The sequence below is a fragment of the Ciconia boyciana genome, chromosome 2 (genome assembly GCF_034638445.1).
Source record: "Ciconia boyciana chromosome 2, ASM3463844v1, whole genome shotgun sequence".
Lineage (NCBI taxonomy): Eukaryota > Metazoa > Chordata > Aves > Ciconiiformes > Ciconiidae > Ciconia > Ciconia boyciana.
The window spans coordinates 67614159-67635419 of record NC_132935.1 but is presented as its reverse complement, the minus strand read 5'-3'; the positions used below and the strand labels follow the sequence as shown (position 1 = coordinate 67635419).

The 21261-nt window shown below is 38.3% G+C and overlaps 1 protein-coding gene across 2 annotated transcripts in view; it reads left to right on the top strand.

The window, feature by feature from the left end:
* The window catches only part of TEX10 (testis expressed 10), a 61894-nt gene that overhangs the window by 38066 nt on the left and 2567 nt on the right, over positions 1 to 21261 (top strand). For both annotated transcript variants that reach the window (XM_072852892.1, XM_072852891.1), the window contains exons 11-14: positions 5703 to 5791; positions 6991 to 7124; positions 18716 to 18796; positions 20976 to 21157. In XM_072852892.1, the coding sequence (XP_072708993.1) occupies positions 5703 to 5791; positions 6991 to 7124; positions 18716 to 18796; positions 20976 to 21157 (486 nt within the window). The remainder of the gene's footprint in view (positions 1 to 5702; positions 5792 to 6990; positions 7125 to 18715; positions 18797 to 20975; positions 21158 to 21261) is intronic.

The window sequence follows — 21261 nt, the reverse complement described above, 5'->3', positions numbered from 1 at the left end:
ATCTGAGTTCACTGCCTTCATCTGAAGGGGAGGTTGATTTCCGATTTCCTAACACAGTGACTTAGTGAACTATTTTGAGGAGGTATACTTAATATATAAATAAATTATATTAATTTTATTACATTTTCATGGAGTTGAGGCCTGGAATGCTGTTAGGTTTTTTCAGGAAATGAGTGAATCAGCTGGTGGCTGTGCCTATGAATATTTACATGTTCTGTGTGGAAAAGAAGTATCAGTGGAAGAAATAGAGGGGAAACTCCTTTTAGAATGATTTTATAACCTAGAATTAAAGAAACAATTGTGGTAGGCCTTGGTTTAAATCTGTGATCAGTGGTTGATAAAATAAATTAAAAATGGGATCACCTACCACAGAGTAAGTTAAATTAGGTTTCTCAGGCTATTCTCTTGCAAATGTCTAATTCTGTAAGACTTCAGGAACACCCTGCATTAGAATATTCTCTCTTATGGTGGTAGCAGCACTTTCCTGGAAGGTGAAAGAATTGGATTTTAGTTCCCTTGAACAGAAAACCCAGACCCTTGATCTTATACTTCTTGAGTTCTGTAACCCTCACATTTATGAACAAAGGGGTGATACTATCAGTGCCTCAGAAGAACTGTGAATCTTGCATTTGCTTTTTCTTCTTTTACTTTAAAAATACTTGAAGACTGAACTCGGGATTTTTTGAGATTCATTACACTTTTCCATTTTATTGCTGAACAACAACAAAAAAATAAAAAAACCAACCCAAATTCTAAGCAAAATTTGCTGTGCTTGATAGGTGTGTTGCTGTCTGAGTTGGAGTTTGAGCAGTGTCTTTTACAGGAGGAGAAGTGGAACGATAATTTCTAAAATGACTGCAGCAAGGTTCATCAGAGTTCTTCTGTCAGAGACCTCTAAATTACCTAAAGACTCCTTATGACTACATAAGTCAAAACTGACACCTTAAACCTGAACTAGAAATCAATCGGTAGCTAGTTTAGGTCAGGAAACACAAAGATAATAGTCTGTAGTTGAGGAATAACCACTTGTGCACAGTCTGCAATTGTTTTATTTTGTAACTGTATGATATAGTCCAACCTAAAAATAACAGTGTGAACAAAAGTAGTGAGGTCTGTCTGGAGTTAAAAGAAAAGTTAGCATTAAGTGATAAAAGGAATGTATTGCACAGTTGCTGTGACTGAGAAATATTTGCTATGCTAATGGCAAGAGAAGCAGTGATTTTTAAATTAATTAGATTCAGCTTTTCTTTTATTACCATTTGGCATACAGAGCAGGTTACCTAAAAGTGCAATTCTAAACCTCAGTAGAGGGGTTCTCGTGGAGAGCAGGTAACCTTATGGAAATTACAACACATAATTCATCATAGTTAATGTGGGTTTGGACTAGCTGACTGGAGAGGTCTCACTCATATGCAATTTGATAACAGGTTCCCATTGTCAGTAAAAATTTATTCAAAAAAGGGAGGTTATAATATGCTTATTACCTCTCTTCCACCTATAAATCAGGTGGCTTTTTTTAGTTAAATGTCTAACATAATTTACAAGCATCTTGAAAATATATTTGAAAAGTGCGCATAGTTCTTAATTATCTATGGTAGTCTTAATATATTAAACTAAGTTTTTTGAAATAATTTGTAATGTGTTTGTAGTATATCAACATCCGTCCTAGAATTAAATTTCTTTTCTTCTGTGTTCTTTATCTTATTTCTGATTTCCTTTAACGCAAACCTCAAAATTGAGCAGCTTTAACTACATTATAGACATTTGGGTTCTAAGGTAATTGAGGCATTGACAACTGGTTAGACTTGTATTTAAACAAACTCCTATGCTGTAATGCTGTTCTGCTTGTATTTGTAATATTAGAAAGACATTGGTCTTGGTCTTAGTTTGTTATGATATATCTTGTGAGATCGTTTAGTCTTTGATTACGTGATCTCATGTTATTTTTCCATCCTACATTCTGTATTAAGTGCATCATGCTCACTGGAGGAGTGTTTACATGTTATGCTTTGTCCCTGTTGTTTCAGTAGAAGGCTCCATGTTTTGTCTATTGTATTATGTTCCACTTGGAAAACAAAGTGATTCCTCCTGCCCAAGGAATTTTGTCATGTGCTCAAGTATTTTCACAGCTGTAGGAGATGAGGAGGTGATATTTGCCCCAACTTACAGATGGGGAACTGAGGCAAGGAAAAGGTATAGGCAGAAGTGCATAGAAGTACCTGCTAATTTTAGGAATTCATCATGAAACATTTGGGCACTGATTTTTCAGATTACTTAGCATTTTCTATCTTGAAAGCAAAAGATTGACTTCAATTTCACTGCAAGTGCAAGTGGAGCAGTAGAGATCAGATGATTCTCTGTGCTGCTCTTTAAGTATATATGAAGCTGTATTGTTCCACAGCTGTTGCTGCCCTTTTAGTCTTTTACTCACTGTTGAACTGTTGCAGGGCTAGTGACAACTAGCAGAAAGAAGGGATGAGAGGAGCCTCCACTATGAATAATGTGGGTTTTTTTCTATTGTAAAAGTAAATTAATACCTTATCTGATAATACTTGAAGAAATGTGTTACCACTGACTTCCTGTCCTCCAATTTTCAAAAGTATTTATCTAGCAATTCATAGAACATCTGCAATACAGATAGGAGGGTGATCCAGTATAATGCCTAAAATCTATTTGTCTACCTGAACTTGTGAGCTAATCCTTTCTTCTACTTTTTTTAACCATCTCTTGCCTCATATGCTGTACAGGTTATAGATGATGCAATAAATAAGGCAGGAACAGGTCAGGCTGTGTTATCCTTCTATTGTGTAATCCTGATCGATCCATTCATCCGTGATTTGAATGAGGCATAGATTTTTTTTAGAGAAAATATGACATATAATATTCTCATACTCTAAGGCATATGCACAAAGAGGCCAAGCCGAAGATTATAGGCAACTTTCTCTGTCTCTTTCTAAAGTGAATGCTAGAATATTTTTAACCTTAATGCTCTCTTAACATTGAGGCTTCTTTTATGTATGTAGTAGCTTTCACTTTTTAAAAAAAGTAAACTGCAACTGGATTTGGGGATCTTGGTTTTGTGTGTGTGTGTCTCTGTAGCTCTGGTTGTAGATGAGTCTTAAAACCACTTAATAGCTCTGTCAAGGGTTTGTGTCTTACACTGCCTCTATGTTCCTGGGGCAGAACAGCAGCGATTCTCTCTGCTTCCTCTTATGTCTACATCAGTGGCACTTAGCTTGGCATGCTGTTAGGATGCTTAAAATGCTTGTCCTGTTTTGTGAGTGTGCAGATAGTCAAATGTGGATAGAAAACCAAAACTGCTGCAGTGTTCAAAAAATTTCCAGACTTCTAGCAACGAGCTTCAGAATCATTTTTCATTTCCAGGGATCTCTTGAACCTATTGCAGTTTGTGTTTACTAGCCTGCAGTGAATCTGAGTTTTTCTTCAGTCTCTTCTGGAGTTCATGTAAAATTCATGCATCCACTGGTCCTATTATGAGGACTTTGACACATCTGCTAACTGTTGCATGGAAAAATATTTTTATATTTTATATTATTCTAAACCAGATTCTGACTAGCTTTGTCATGCAAGTCTCTGCTCCCTGAATTCATGCTTATCACAAGTTCTTTCCATGTTTTCTGTTTCCTGCCCAAAATTTTTTTTATTTTCACATTTCCCCGATTCCCTTTGCAGCTTGTCATCTGATGTATCTCTTCCAGCCTCTTGCATTCCCACCATTTTGCTCAGTGATTACATCACGGTTTGGATTTCTGTGTCCAGTAAGTCCTAAATTATCCTGAATCTCTCTTCATGCTCCCCAATCCTTATTTTGGTATAATGAGCGACCTCAAGTCTGACTCTTGGTCCCTCTGCATTGGATTCAGGCAGCTTCTTCCCCTATGCTGAACAGGACATGGGCTTCATTCTCTCTTCTGGAATATGGATCTAATTCTCATGTGAATATTCACCTTACATAGAATCTCTGGGGAAGTAGGTTGCAAGACCTCTTGCTGATTTAGTTAAGTATGTGTGAAATCTCTTAGATGCTGTAATTAATTGGACTTGGAAGGTGGGAGGAAATTCTTCCTTCTCCTGGGAGAAGACTACTGGCCATGGCCAAGGGGTTTGTCTCTGGAGAACTCAGTGTTGGCAGGCAAGTGGCAGCCTTATGAATACAGAGAGATTGAGAGACTACAGGTTAAGAAAAGGAACCAGCGAGCCAGCCCTTGGAGGGGGACAGAAGGCCTCCTAGGAACTAGAAGGGACCATGCAGAGCTGCCTGCACTGCAAAGTCTGAAATATGCACTGCCTGAAATGTGCCTGGAAATAAGGATTTGCCATTAAGGGTACAATGTGAAGTGGGAGCTTTATTTAATAAAGCCTTTCTTTGTTCTCTCTCACCTAGCTGTGATTCCCCCCCACCCCAATTAATTATCATACATGGTAGTCTGATTAAATCCTGAATTTTTTCTTTAATTTAAAGAAATTCTGAAATGCCTTTTTTTTTCTGTCTTTCTGAGTTGCTCCAGACACGTGCATATTCTAGCTGTCATTTTTGTGGATGCTGAAAGATTGTGGATGGATTTTCATGGGGTGGTAAAACGTACATGCCTGGCACAAAGTTACTCCAAATTTGATATTTTTGCTCCCAAAACATGGAGCTGTAAAAAAATTTCTGAAAAAAAAGCTTTCCAGAATTTTGTTACCCATGAGCTAAGCCATTAACGAAGAGAAATTAGGAAAAAAGTGATCTGAGGCAGATAGTTGGCTTGGAAAATTGCATTCTGAAGCTCTGAAATTTCGCAAGATTGTAAAAGCAGAAAGCAGCAATCTCTTACAGCAAAGATCCATAGTCCACAGCACAAGTGTCAAGAGCAGCATACAAGTAAATTTGAATAATATGCATTTTGCATGATGTGATGTAGGTTTGAGCTGCAGGCTTTTGAAGAAAGCATATATGAGATGTACCTGCTCCTGGCTTTTTCTTGGTTCTGCACCAATACACGGGCAAGATGCTACCATTAGGTGGTCAGTGGTGTCTCAGTTTGCTCGGAGTTTCCACCAGCATATACAGCTTCTGATTTGAGAAACAGAAGTAGGCTGGTACACCACTTGTTACCGATTGCCCCTAAAAAGGGAAGTGTTGGGCAGCTTTGATAACGGGTTTGCTCCTGTCTTTGCATATTACTCCTTTATCTAAATCTAAATCTCAAAGCAAGTTTTTAATTTAGTTCTGTGTTCAATAGCTTAAAATAGATGCTGAAACTGCTTTTAAATGGGATCTGCTGTTCATGTAAAGAGCTGTATCAAAATTAGGGGATATAATGAAAAATACAGCCCAACTTTGTAACATAACGACTTTTACCAAATAAGGGAAACAAAACTAATTTAATTTACTGTGTGTTGGCTGTCATCACTATATTAAAGGTTATACCGCTATCTATGAAAAGTTGCTAGCTCGGTAATTTAATCAACTTAACAACCTAAGCCTATGTAGGGGTACAAAGTTCAATATTATTTGTCTTGAAAAGAGCAAGTTCTGTTTTTGAAGCTATTTAAAATGCTACTCTAACAGCAGAGGTTAGAAACAGGAATGCTAAAATTAACAATTTAGTCATGCTAATTGATTGTGTTCTGCAGGTAGGTTGTGAATTCTTAATTGTATGTTTTTTAATAAACTAACTGCTATTGGTTTTGTGTAGATCATCCTTTGCAGGCTGGAAGTGCCAAGTGCAGGATAATTCAGTGAATGATGTGGACTATTTCAGCTTCTTGTTTTCAACCCTTATAGGTAATCCATGTGAATGTCATAATTCAGAATTAACAAAAAGAAATTTGTTTTGATAGTCAATTGCTGGATTTAATTTAGAATAAATGGTATAGTAAGTACTTCATGAAAGTAATTCTAAACTTGTTACTTATTTTTTTATGTGATACTCTTTTTTTTTTTTTTTTCTCTTTATCTGATTTTTGGCACACTGTTTTTACACTTTGAATTGCCATTTAGGCTGAATATTTGCATGTGTGTTCTTCATTCTAGCAACTTTCTTTGGAAAGTATGAGGAAAACCTAAATTCAGCATATGACTTGAACAAGAATTTTTTTCTAGATTTAAGTAAATGCCTTTTATTGGCTCGTAACAATATACATGAGTGCCTCTGGGATTTCCTGTGGACGTGCTTATGCTATTAAAAACATTCCATCAGAATAAAGTAATCAAAGTACGTTGAAGTGAGCTGCCCAGGGTCAGCATGTGAGCAGAGTTACTTCTGCTACTATATTCTCACTCAGATGTAAAAATAGTTGTATTCTGGGGTGAGGCAACTTTGGGAAATTACAGTGGTTAAAATGGCATAAGATTTCTGAGAAATACCTTCCAGTAATTTGTCTTGTGGTAAAAAGAAAGTCTTTTCTTTATCACTTCAGTCATTCATAATGTTCAACTACTTTGCTTTCAAAAATTACCTTTTCCTAAAACAGTGAAGAGAGCACTGTACAGATAACTGAGAAAACAAAAGCAAAACCAGAGTGACTGTTTTCGAGCAGTAGTCTTGTTTTACTAAAACATCTAATATCTGGCTAGAAATAATTAGCCAAATGAGATATATATTTTTTTTAAAAACCCTGAGGTTGTGTTAGAAGGTTACTGAGTTGCAAGACAGTTCACTGTTCACAGTATTATGCCTGAGTTTTTTTCATTTTGTAAAGGTACATACATTGAAAATAGCAGCATAATGCGGGCCTCTTACAGTTTTCATACCACATTATAGTTTAAATGGGTACGCCATTGATTTTTCAAATATTTTTGTTTTCTTTCAGAAGTCAGAATTTGTATTTTGATACATGTAATTTAAAATACCAAGCAGAGCTTTTAACAAAAAAATGTTATGCAGACATAATTTAAAAGACAGTTTTTGTCAATGATGCTGTTGAAGTGGAACAGTGCTTGGCTTGTTTCGTGATACTGTTGTACTGCTTCTTTTTCTCTAGGGTTTTCAAGAGAGGAGTTGACTAGTCTCCAGGGCATTAGAGGAAAGCCACACATTAGCCAGACACAGCTTTCACCTGTCCGTCTTTACCTAACTGATCTGGACCAGTTTTTACACCACTGGGCTGTGACAGAGGTAATACATCAACACTAATTCTAAATGACAGCATACAAACTCCGAGTGCTTTCCATCCCTTCTCTGCAGATGCCTAAATCTTGTTGTGAGTTGAGTTGAAAAAAGAATGAAAAATATAATAGCTGTCGAACAGCCAATGTTTTTCTATAGCCATCAGATAATATTTTGAAGGAAGCTGCTTTAAAAGGTTAATGTTCAGATACGTAGTATGCAAAACAATACTAATGGAAAAAATGGGTAGAAGCCTTGGTGGAAAATTCTTAAACACTAATAAGATTAAGACCAGCAATATATTTTGGCTTTCAAAAATAAATTAATTGTAAAAATACTAATTATGAAGAGTTTTCTTTGAGAGTAAATTCCACCGTTGATTACAAAGCACTTGCATTAAATGAGATTTTAACTTGGAGGTAATATTAAGTTGGCATTGGTGGTTATTTAGAATAACTTCTGACGCTTATTTAATCAAATTTACTGGGATTAGAAACTTCACTGTGAATTCAGTTCCTGCTCATAAGATCGTAAGAACTGAAAGCTTAATTTTATTGCTGGTTCTAAAGGGATCTTAGTATTTATGAAATCACTGTCATGAATGCAGAAAGAAGAGTGTAACAGAAGTTTTTAGTTGGATTATTTATTCTGGGTTTTCATGGCAATCTTTTGTGTCTCAAGAAAGCAGTATAGCAGATTTTTCTCTTCCAAATCATAAAGTTTAAGTGATAATCTACTGAAACTAATGATAGTCCGAGGCATATATTGCACGTGTGCTGTTATATATTGACTAGTATTTTAAGCAAAGTTATTATTTGGTGCCATGACTGGCACATATCTTTAGATGTCCTGCCTTCAGTCAGTTGTCCTGTGGAGCAGCTAAACTTCCTAAGTTGTTTCACTTTGTCTCTTCTGGGCAGTAATGATGTGTTTTCCCACCAAAACACCTTTCTCCAGTACTGAAAGCCTAGAATGTTTTCTCTCCCTGTCCTGTACAGAACACAGGATTGTTCCTCTGTGAATGTACCAGAGAGATTACTTGCAAGTGTTTCTCAAAGAATTAGCATGATCCCATACATCTGAAGGGTTTATATATACTTTACCTGCTTCTGAAAATGCCACCCCTCACATCCTCTTTCTTTCCTCTTTTTGCTTCTCTTCCACAAATCTATCAAAGTTGGTGGAGAAACCACACAATAGGAATGTTTTCACTTAAGGAAGGTGAGGTAGTTTGATTGTAGGTATCTTCTTTGTGCCTTTGGTTCCTGGTTGCAAGTTTGATTTACTTCTCCTGCCCCAATCTTTTCAGTGTTTTGGTGCCATCAAGGAGAGTCATTACTTTTCAGAAACTTGAGCCTTGCTTTTGTACCTTTTTCTGGGAAAGATACAAGGTGTTCTCTCAGGTTCTCAGAAGTGGATGGCAGTCATTGAGCAAAGAGCTGGATATCCTTGGTTAGTAATGAAAGAGGATTTGGACATCCTATGAAGCATTGCACTACTTCTGCAGTTATGTGTCAACCTAAAGTCTTTTCTGGAGATTCGGTTATGAAAGAGAGAATGGGAACAAAAATCCCACGTGTCAAAAATCTGTGTGTGAAGAGTGATGAGACCTTCTAGACCCACCTCATTTTGTAGACTCTTAATCAAAGGGAGTTCTGGACTGCCGCTTACAACTCTGAACTCGAGAAGGAGATTGGAGGCTTTTCCTTGTAAGCATGTTCACGATTGCGGAGAGGAAGTTTCTAGTAAACCAGGTTACATCAGATACACCAAGGTTGTGATCAGGAATAGTCAACAAGGATTTGTGAAGGGCAAATTGTGCTCAACCAACCTGTTGGCTTTCTCCAACAAGGTGACTAGCTTGGTGGGTGAGGGGAGAGCAGTGGATGTCCACTTAAAAAAAAACTCAATCAGATGTTTAGCCTTTTAGATGACTGTTTTCTCTGTGTTTTAATATCTGATACAGTGCTGTGTTCATTAAGTTTTAGGGGTGTTCTCTTTTCCTTCTTGAGTACCATTCTCCAACCTTAAACATGTTGACCCATATTCTATTTCATGTTCAATTTGTAAAGAAAACATTCTGGGGACTGTAGTTCATAAAAACTTTGGGATTTGGAGGCTGGACCATTTTAAAGAAAAGAAAAAAAAAAAATCCTGGCTTGGGAAAAACCTTTCATTTCAAGATTTTCCAAAAGTTGCACAGGAATACTTTTTGTAGAGCAAGTAGTTTCCACTAGGTATTGAACAAGCTACTCTCCTCTCAAAATAAAATAAACGAAACTGCAACAAAACTCCCCCAAACCCAGAGCTGCAGCCTCTGGGGAGAAGAAAACTGCCAGCAAATCACGAGGCTCTTCTAGGATGTATTGAAAGACAGTGTCATATGATAGCTCTATGTGTATTGAGTTTGAGGGAGGTAGGTTTGGAGACCACTTTCTTCCAAGTACACATAGTTCAAGGTATGACACAATTTCAGAATCAAAATATTTTTAGCTGTGTCAGAAAATTATTTTATTTAAATAAAGAAGTGCTACAGGAAATAGTGAAACCCAGCTTGAGTCACGCTTTTGGTGGAACTGAGTAGAGCAGCACAGCTTCTGACTGCTGAATCTTTCATGTTTTCCCTTGCTGGATAAGGAAGTTTATGGTGATGCTGTACTGTTAAGCAAAATATTTGTAGTGGTTTAAAATACCTAGTAAGTGAGAACAGCCCTCCGTTGGCTGCAGAGCAGGCAGCATTCAGGCCTCTACTTTGTTGAGGATTGTTCATTTAGAAGAGTTCTCACTGTGTAGTTGTAATTCAGGTTTTCCTCATAACAGAAAAATACTTTATTGTGGATGAAAATAAATAAGGAACGCATGGAGTTACGATTTGACAGCCTAGTTTCCTATGAATAAATGAGACTAGCGATCAGGTTATTATTAGTCTGTCCATCCTCCTCTTCCTCCTCTTCAACCACTAGTTTTGTCTAAACCATTGGCTAGTTTTTGGCTCTCTGCTAAAAGAAAGTTGTAAGTACTAGTTGCATGTAAGTTTTATGAAAATAAGCAGGTGGAAGAGAAAAAACTCTAGATTAGCACAAGGCAGTTTATAACTCGGTTCCTGCATCCTGCTTGGCAGCAGCCAGCTGGCCAGCCTGCACGTGCATCGCTCTGGACCAGGCTCAGCAGGTGCTGTTGCTTGGCCCGCGGGGGTATGGGGGGTTGTGAGGCAGGAGCAGCTGGGTTTACGGTGCTGAGGAAGCGGAAGGGATGAAGGGTCCCAGGCATGAATCTGTACGAGGCCACGGCTTGTTGGCTTTATTGCTTGCTGCTCAACTTCGTTTTCAAATCCAGAGGAAGGCAGTCCCAGCTTTCTGTCACTAGCTAGCTGTACTGTGAGTGAGTGGTATGTATTTCTAATGGTAATGAACTGTAAGAGGGAATCTAGTGTATAACATATATATACCAGAGAGGTGGAAGGAGAAAATATGTGCCTCTCGAGAAAGGGCAAGTTGTGTAAAGGGGAAAAAGGGAAAGAATGGCTGAGGCCATTTTCAAATGGCAATTCGGACTTTTGGAGTGTGTTAATAACCAGTGCAGTTGGTAGCATGTGTCTAACCGTAACTGGTGAAAAGGCCAAACAAATGCACTTCTGATGGGAGTTAATGCTTTTAAGTGGTTTATAACAGAAACTGGTTTGAGATGGTTACTGTTTGTGACTTTTTTTTTTCTCTAGAGACTGGTAATTGGTATAGTGGAAGTCTGAAGCCGTGTAATTTTATTTTGTGGAAACTTTTAGGTAATGGTGATTTTTCACTTAAGGAGCAGTGCTTAAGAAAAGTGTCCCTTTAAATACCATTTTGCGTAGCTCTAAAGGTTAAATGCCAAAGTATTTCATATTTTGTCTAAAAGTTATGTTAAATGTGGAAACCTTTTGTTCCTTTTCTGGAGCAACTACTTAAAATGACTTCTGCCTTATTAAAGCCAATTATTTAAAATCATACCCCTGTAGCTGAAATAGATGGGGCTCCAGAATAAATGATTGCAGCCTTAGGGGGGAGGCTTCAGTCATCGTTCATTTTAACTGTGCCTATAGTGTTTGCCGGTAATATTGTTCACTCCCCTGTAATTGAATTGCTGTGCTAGTATCGAATGAAATAGCGCCAACAGGAATGAACAGTTTAACAAGGTAACAGTGTATACATGATAATTTCTGTTGTAATATTTGATGTTTGTGACACTTGAACATTTTGGAGGGGGAAAGCAAATGATAATTCAAAAGTTCTGCTCGAAGTTGAGATTCTAGAGTTATACTGAGCACATAACTGCCTTGAAGAAATAAAATACTCAACAAAACATTTAAAACGTTTAAGAGCAAACAGGGAAGGTCAGCTGCTTTTAAAAGCAGTCTTGAATTCAAAAACCTTGGGATGCCTATAATGTGATACACTAATGTGTGTTAGAAATGGAGAAGTCTTATAAGTGAAATAGAGTTGGGAAGGCTGTATCTGCACTAATATGTGATGGAAAATTACGACAAATCATTAAAGATAGAAGGTCAATGCATGTAAATTAAAAGTCCTGCAAGGATGTTTGTCTTGAGAAGTAAATGGTGGTGTTACAGTGCTGAAACTTAACTTTAAGTAGAGATTAACACTTGAAAAAAACACTAAATTTTTAAAATTAATATTTTGAGTTGAAGTTCCTGTAAGATTTCAACTTGTCTTTATTGAGATTTCCAGATTGGAGTTACACTGGGGATAAAAAGCAGCTGAGGGTAAATAGTATCCCTTCTGAACTAGAAGTATGCTATAATTTTTACCCTCTTTAAGGAGGATAAAAAAATTCTGTATAAGCCCATTAGTGTTTTGTAAAACTACATTGTATCCTAAGTTTAATGTTTAGATATGAAAATAATGGGTTTTTTTCTTGAAAAGTAATGCAAATTCCAAAGCAACAAGAGAAATTACATAAATAAATGTAATGCCTCCTAAAATGAATAAAGCTCTTTTTCAAAGGTCTCTTCCATAATTTTCTTAAGATATAAAACTTAAAACTTTAAAAACAAACAAACCAACCAAACAAAAACAAACAAACAAACACCCACCACCACGAAAAAGCCCCAAACAACCAAAAAAACCTAATAAAACCCAAACACCAAAATACAAACCCCAAAAAACCCAAAAACCTAACTTGATCTTCGGGCCAGTGCTCCATTGTGCCTGCATCTTATACTTCCAGTGTATCTTGTGACATTTTGTATCTGGGAGCTCACATATTACTGCATGTAACTAACATGAATTAACAGCTCCACGGTTACTGTGCATTATGCTATAAATTCACATACTGGTTTGTGATACCTAAACTAAATTTGCTTAAAAAGACAGGCGTTGTGGGACAAGAGCTAGTTTCCTAAGTGTACGGTTTTCTATGTTCTCAAATCCTTTTGTTTGGTGAAGGGGCAGGCAGGTGAATTTGGAGACTCGTACATCAGATGTTCCTTTGACCATCCTGCATGTGGTCTGACAGGGGGGCATCCACGAGGAGGAGGAATCGGCCATGGTGACATTTTATAGCTGTGAGGAAGCTGCAGGGCTATGAAAGAAGGACTTACTATGGCTGCAAGAGGATGAAGCAAAAGCTCCTTGGGTAGCAAAGCTGTTTGATGGTGTCCTTTCTTTGAATTTTGTTAGTAAGATGGCTTGGAGAAGAGAACCAGACCTGTGCTGTTTTTCAGGTACGGCTTCATCTCCTCCTGCATAGCACATTAGCTGTGGAGCATAAAACCAGGTTTTGTTCACAAAAGAATAATATTTTCAGAAGTGCCTATCGCTCAGTGAGACAGTACGATTGTCTCTAGCCCATAGTTCTCTGCCTCCTGGCACCATATCTTGCTGGTACCCAGATTTAAACACGTGATCAAATTGTTGCACAGTAGGTGAGCAGCGGTGATTGCCACCCGTGTATTTGTGTCAGTGGCAAATAAAGGTAACTTCACTTGGTTTAGTCGACTTTTAATGCAGGTTTAACATTAGACTGCGCGTGCAGCCTAGGAATCTGCATATAGGCAATTGCTACAGTTCAACAGATGCAAGGTAAGTTTGTATGCTGTAGTTACTCTGTTTCCGATCCAGCAATTAACTGTGCTTCATAATCCTAAGTCTCTGGAAATACGTACTCTACCAAGGTGCGGGACACAATACATGTTCTTAAGTATTTGTAATTCTTAAACAAGTTTCTGCCTTCCTGTTTTGCTATCCTGTATGTAAAATTAGCCCCATGGTGGTCCGTATCTCCCCCCCACCCCCCCGTTGCCCACCTATGTATTGTTCTCCTGCAGACTCCATTCCTTCTTTTTTGATTTTTCTTTTTTTAACCTAGGTTTTGTTTTGTTTTATTGTGATTGTGTGTGGGGTCTGCGTGGGGTTTTTTGTGTTGTTTTTTCTTTTTTTCTGGAATCACTGAATCAGGAATACCTTTCACATCCGCCCCTGTGAGCTTAGCCAAGGCAGATGAACAAAGATCTCTTGCTGTACGCAGCTTTCTCAACAACTCAGGGCACTGTTAATATTGCCCTGTCAAATCAATTTATTTCAGAAAGAGAAGCAGCACCTGTCAAGGGAGTACGCTGCCTGATAAGCTAGGGTGCTTCGGGGGAAGCTGGCCAAGCTTCAGACGACAAGCTTCATTGCCTGCCCCATCACCTGAAAACTTCTCATTTTCTACGCTCTGCAGCAACATGTTATACTGGATAGAGTCCCACTCGAAACAGTCATTTCACAAGGGCTTGGGAACTGACTGCAGAACAGCCTGTTACATTTTAGTTACCCATGTTTGAGGTAGATGTCGATGTGGATTGAAAAATAGATTTTAAAGTTCACGTTAGGATATAGTGTCTGGTGCGTGCCAACTTTCTTTTTAATAAAATCACTTCTCTTGGAGTCTGAACGGTCTTTGGTCTGACTCCACGTGGTGGCTTGCTAAAGTACTTGATTCATTATTTTATCTGCTTGCTTGGTTCCTCTCTGTGTTCATGCTTGTGCGTGTCTTCAGAGGAAGGTGAGTATTTTTCTTTGAAAGAGAGAGTACTTCGCAGCATGATTAGGCTTAAAATTATATGCAGATTTCCCCTGGAGAATTCCTGATAAAATATTTCCCTTGAGGCTTTTTGAGTCAGGAATCTATCATGTTTGGGAAGCATTGAGTGATTTAGGGAGTGGGAACAGATAAATAATGAACAAAACCTTAGTCTGTTCATCATTTGTGCCTGTTCCTGTTGCCATGAGGGCTCACATTGGGACTGGGCTTCCTCAGTTCCTCGCAACTCTACCTTTTGGAGTGGAGAGCATCTTGCAGATAAGCAATATTAAACTGATGGATTCCTCTGATTGTACATTAGAGCTATGAAAAGCCTGTTTCAAATGGGATTAAGAGTCAGGTTGGCTGTCAGCAGCAAAAATGCTTTTAACTCATCCAGTTGAAGAGTAAAATACTCCATGGTGTCAGGAGCTCCAAAAAGCCCAGGGACTGCTCCTGGGCTGCCTTCCCAGCCTTTTTCCTGGGTGTCCGTCGTCGTCCCCCCCCCCGCCATTTTAGCTGGCTGCTGTTGGAGTGAGTCTTCAGTGTGGCAGGCGAGGAGGCCTGTGTAGTAAAGATTTCCTGAAGCACTGGTAGGGAACCTGCTGTTGTAGTTGTGTGGCTCATGAGTATGATGGGTAGTTGGGCTTGTCTGATCAATAAGGTTTGGTTTGAAAAGCTGCCAATGGATTATGAAGCCTGTAGTATTTGCTGCGTAATGCTAACGGTTAATCCCCGTATTTAAGATAATGTTTTTCTTTGGCTTAATTTACTCAAGTGGATATTCAAACAAAATTAAAAAGAAAAAAAAACCCCAAACCCCCAATCCTCTAAACCAAACCTGTTATAAAATACTTGTCTCAAAAAGGTATAAAGCCCCCTCTACAATCAGAAATGCTCATTCTCTGTCCATTCATTTCAGTAATACTCTGAAACAAAACTACTCTGGCTTTAGTCCAAAACCAATCTACAAATGCACCAAAAATGTGATAAATGCTAATCAAATGTAAAATAATGAATCAGCTGTGACATTTTATTATGGAAATTAAACATCATGCAAACCCTTGCCTAGGGAAAATAAATTGTCAGGAAAAATACTAATTTTCATGTGATAATTAAGTTTTCTTTGCTTTTCATTTCCATGTCTAATAACGTTTCAGTTTCACTTTTTATAACAGGCATTTGTTATGAAAGCCATTTCAAGCAGGATTTAATTTAGGGAATTGAAAAGGATTGCCACTCCCACTTAATTGTAGGAAAATAGAACTGGATGTAGGGAACGGTTGTGCTATTTTGAGGGTCAGAAAGGTCTAAAAGGTTGGAAAAGGAACTCGCCAATGCACTTTACCACCACTCTTCTGAGCAAGTATGCTGCTCTTTAGTGGTGTGATGCCCAAGTGTCGGTAAATTGTACCCGTTACAAAATGCTGCTGCAACTTGTCATCTCAGGGAGAACCTCAGTGGACTGATAGGCCTGTTCTAGGGACATAGTCCTAAGGGTGAAATAGTAATAATGGTTTTATTAATAATGAAACCTTAGTTTGCTGGGTGGGCCTGGTGGGTGTGCCTTCAAGGTCTTTAATTTGTTGACCTCATGTGAGTATGTGTTGAATTAGAAGGGATCTCCCTAGCTTACTGTGTCCAGTATTATGTGCTCAAAAGCATGTGGCATACCCCTTTTGTAAACTTCCTGAGCTCTGTGTTATGAGCAACAAATGTCTCCTGCATTTCCCCTTTCATAATCATCCTTCCTTATTTCCATCTCATCTGCATTCCCAGCCAGCTATGATCGTCGTTATTTTTTGTTGCTGTTTGGTTATATTTGTTTTCCTGCAGCGGTTTTCATCTCTTTGCTGTATCTGTAAGTGACAATAATATCCCTTCTTGGGTATAGTTTTGCCAGCCTAGGCGGGTTGAGTTGTTTCCGTTGACACCTGTAAGACAGGATCTCTATTTGTGCAATTTTCTATGCCCATTCAGTTTGAATTTACCTTTCTTGAAAATGAGTGACTCCTGTTTTGCACAGTATGTCAGGAATAATCTAAGCAGGGTCTCACAGAGTAGTATTGAACAGACAATCAGTACTCTGATCACTTCTATTGTGATTATCTTTATTTTTCCATCCTAAAGTGACATTTGCCTGTTTCATGGTTGTATTCCAACCACCTTGTGGTCAGTTGTTATGCACAGAATTTTCTCCTCCTTTCCAACTGTTAAAACTCCTAGCTGCATGCAGAAGGTTTTATTAGTTTCCAAGCGCATGACCCGCCACTTTTGTTTCACTGAATTTTTTCTGTATCTGTTATTCATCAAACCCATGCGATCTTTTCTATAGGTTAGTCCAATCCTCCTGTCGTGTCAGTGTTTTTCAACTTTGAGCTGTCAGCCAACAGATTTCATCAATGTAGCTTTACCTTTTATGTAAGTGCTACTCATTAAAATACTAGGTCGGGTGGGCGTCAGAGTTTATCCTTGACATGACAATCCCCAGTAGTAACCTCTGTCTCAGCTTGACTTTACTCCTTGACCCTGCTAATATGCAAATGATGTAAGTGTGTTTCTTGGGAATATTACAGAGTACTTTATATTTTATCACTTTCAAATTGCAGTGTACGGAAGCCCTACCATATCTAGGATGGAGTACAGAGTTTTAAGAATATTATTTCATTATTAAATAAATGTATAGTATCAAAAATAAGGGTATTCAGTGCAAGAGTATCTATAAAATGGTCTTTTAAATAGGTCTACTAATCAAACAAAATACTTGCACAATTACACCTGTAATACTGACTAAGATGAGCAATGTCCTGACAGCCTGACAGTATTATGTTCCATGAAGCAGATGTGTTAAGGGTCTCCTGAATTTGGCCAGCTCAAGCAGGGCTAAAAGCATGTGTGGCATGTAATTTTGAAAAAAGCTGAGCACGCTTTTGTATCACCACAGGTGGTATTGCTTGGCTGTTTGATTAAACCACCACTGGCACCCACATTACTCAGGACTGTTTTCATACCACAGGTCCTTGAGCTAACAGTTTTCCTAACCTTTCCTTTCCTTGGGGTCTCTCTTCAGCTGGAAATGTTGTGGACTATTACTTTTGACACAACATGGGTGATGTTTTCTATTTTGTCATTATCTCTTGTGTAGGTGTCTTGACCTGCCCTAATTCAACTTAAGTCTCAAAACCAGGACATGGTCACAGAGTTTAATCCCACAAGTCAGATCATTCTGTGAAAGTTTTCTTTAGCTCTTCCTTCAGTCAGCAAGGTGTCTTAGAGGAATTGTTTTTGCTTAGTCAAGATGTTTTGTAAAACTCGGGGACTTAAATTCTTCCCTCCCTCAAATGTCTGATCTTGCTGTTCTTTCTGAGTCCTTAAGCACAAACAGAAGATTTCATTCCTCATGTATTGGTTCTTCCATCTTCCTTGCCCTTAGCAGGACATCATGACTGCTAATGGTCCAATAACACACGCACGCTGCGCATGTTGCTTTGTGGAGGCTTCAGTTGACACTGGTGGGATAAGCAATGAATGTAAGCAGAGGGAGGTCATCCAGCTCTCTGACTAGTTTGCAAATTATTGGAATAGATGGGAAGGAAAAGAGGAACAGAGGAGGTCATCTGCCGAGGACTGTAGTACAGCTTACTAGCAGATCTACTAGAGCTCTGGTTTCTTTATCCTATCCAGGAGCCATATAGCATTTCATGGGGTCTTGGTCAATTCTTTTTCTATTCTTTTTCTATTCTTTTTCTATTCTTTTTCTATTCTTTTTCTATTCTTTTTCTATTCTTTTTCTATTCTTTTTCTATTCTTTTTCTATTCTTTTTCTATTCTTTTTCTATTCTTTTTCTATTCTTTTTCCACCTGGCCATTCTCACTCATGTGTTTTGCTAAAAAATGAAGACCTTAGTCTTCAGTTCACTTTTTTTTTTTTTAAACCTCTTTCTGTCATGCTTCTGGGCAGCTAATACAGTTTGCTAGTGCCTGATCATATAAGCACCACAAAGTTTTTGGCAGTTCATAAAACAAGATTTCCCTTTGTAGTATTACATTTCGTATAATCTTTGAACATGACATTTTTGCTGGTGTAGAGGAAAATAAGTTGGAAATGGATCCTTGCAACTTTCTTCTTTTCTTATGTTATTTTTCTGTCCTGCTTGATTGCATTTCTTCTGTTTCATGCTTGATAAAGTTATTTGGGAAGTTGTTTTCTGAAATTCTTCAACTCTGAGGAAAGGCACGTGGAGGCTTGGTGTGGTGCTGTAGCTGGACAGGATATTTTTTGCCTTCTATCACATAGGTAAAATGAAGAAAGCCACTACCAAAAACCCTAATGGTGTAGGCCGTCATCTCTTTAAACACTGAACAATTTATGTTGACAATGTTACTCTTACACACTGTGAAGAATCAATACTTTGAGACAAAGCTACTGTGTGGCCCCATAGGTACTTTGTATTTAGGTCTGGCAACAAAGTATGACTACACAGTGAATGGTTGCTGGTTGCATTAGACTACTCAAATATAACTTTGTTTTATTTGAACAGATGATCTGTCACAGCTTGTCCACTATACCTTCACAAAGTCAGTGTTTTGACATTCTCCAGACTGGCATCTGTAAATATCTGGTAGGTACCATTTTGTCTTCTATGTTAACTTCCTTGTGATAAATTTTGTAATGGTCTCATTAACCCTGAAATCCACTTATTCCATATATTTCCTGTATAATTTCAACATTTGCAAAAATTTTCAACAAGATTATCAGAGTTTTAAAAAAAAAAAAATCTAAGAACTGTGGGTATCCAAACTTACATGGATTTGTTTGCTCTGATTTGTGAATAGTTCAGCTTGTTTTCAGGCCAGGCCAGCCGTAAATGAAAGGTTTCTTGGTTTGGTTTGGTTTGCTTTTCAAAAGAGCGACTAGCAGCTCTGGGTGGGTTTTACAGTCCGTCTTCTCCTTCTAATCCTGAACACTCCCTGAGCTGAGGATGGGGATGGCAAAGCCAGAGCTGGGTAACAGAATTGTAGGGGACAGAATTTGCAGTTACCTGCGATGCTGCCTGCCGAGAGGGGGGACCTGTCTGTCGTCCTCTTGAGATGGTTCTGCGATCTAACAAGTATCCACAGTTCCCTGTATGGAGGCCTACTGAAAAATTACTAGACCAAAGCTTCCATAGGGAGTCGCTTACCTGTAACTGTAGTCTGCATTTTTGGGGGTAGGTGTTGACTTAAACCACAACTTTCAAATCAGCTTATGCGTTCTACTATACTGTCTGTCTCTGTGAGAGCAAAGAGTTAAGTGGATTTTTATAGTTGTTTAGACTGCTGCCCAAGATCTCTAACTGGATGATGACACCTAACAGGGAAGAAGGGCGTACCGTGTAGGCAACATCCTATAAGGGAACTTATTTGAGCAGTCTTATCTACTGGATTTGTATAAATTGAAATGTCTGTGTTCACATCATCTTCCAGACCGGCTGGCATGTTTCATCAGCAGTGTTGGCTAATTTGATCTTCAGGATGCTTCTTTATATGCAGACATCTATCTAGCTCGCTATCATTATTTCCTATTTGTGGTTGGTCAGGAACATCATTATCAGTTTTTATTATCTAGTGCCTCAGTGTCCTGTAGTATTCAGCAGGGTCTTGGTGACAGTTGCAGTGCATCTTCTGTCACGTGGGAACGCCATCCTTCTCCTACATCTGCCACTGGCTGCTCCAGAATCAGCTTGGGACAGTGATCTGTGCCCGTGGCCTTGAAATACACCTAGTGCCTTATATTGGAAGTATTTAGAAGTTTGAACCCATGATTGTTCTTTACCTTTTACTTCTCATGAGTAATCATACCCATGAAATACATTCCACATTTCTGTAGCTCGTACTACTTTATTGATCTTTTTCTAAACATTTCTAAAAGAAAGAGCTGACCTTGTTAACTGAACCAACTGCCTCTGGCTGCTTAAAACAGTGTACTTGCAGGTGAGCAAATTAGGCTACTTCAAAACTCCTTAAATTAGGTTTTTTTATTAAGATAAATGGTGCCACATTAGCAATGCATGGCTTTTTTTATGGCTTTACAGGACAAAAATCTAGGAAACTCAATAGCATTTCAGAAATTAAACTGCTTTTTAATTCACTGCCTCTACCCAAAAAAGATAATTTTTTCTAAATTATTTTATTTATCATGCCTATAAAATTCTTACTCAAGATGATGCTCTCACTTTAACAACAGAAGAGTATCACCCCAGCTGCGGGCCCACCATATGTTTCATAAGCTTTAACTTAACTCTGCTCATAATGCTCTCATTCCTGTCAAGACTGTCGGATTTCTAAGGAGACTCACCCTGATAACTATCCAGGAGAAGCTTTTCTTTGTGGAGAGTAAATCCGAGTTTCCTTCTGCCCCAGTGACTGCTCACTGCCGTTTCAAGACACGGAAGGGCTGCTCTGTCCCATGACATCTGCTTAAAAGGAAAGACCTGTTCTGTCCAAAAGATTCTGTTTGTGTCTGTACCACCTTTCAGAGCAAGGCTCAAAGCAGCGGGCTTTTTTTAAACACATTTGAGATGAGTGTTTATTTAGGAGGGGATGGAATGAAGATGCTGGTTTAACCTTCTGTTGGTATAGGTAACAATTTCTTAGGAAAACAGGGATTTGAAAAAATGCAGTAGTGTGTAGAACTTGAACAGAAACAAAGTAATAGATGTCATGATATGAAGGAGATTCATTCAGCTTTAGACATGCTTGTATACCAGCAAAAAAAGTGCGTATAAAGTGATGAACTTGGGTTTGTTTGTTTTAATACAGGTTGGATTGGTTGTGATACCCGATAGCACAGCTGGATCTGTTCTATGTGCCATAAATAAGCTCTTGGATCAAGCTTGCATCTTAAGTGAAAACCTGCACAAGTTCTTAGCCTCTTGTTGTTACAGTCTTCTGTACTTTCTGCTAACTTTAGACAAAGAGGATGCAGAACATGTACAGAAAAGGTAATGCTGCTTTTCTTACCGTGTTGTCTCTGCCTTGATACCCACAAGTATTTAGACATGTAAAATGAAAGGATACCCTGCCATCCCCCCAATTTATTTTGCTC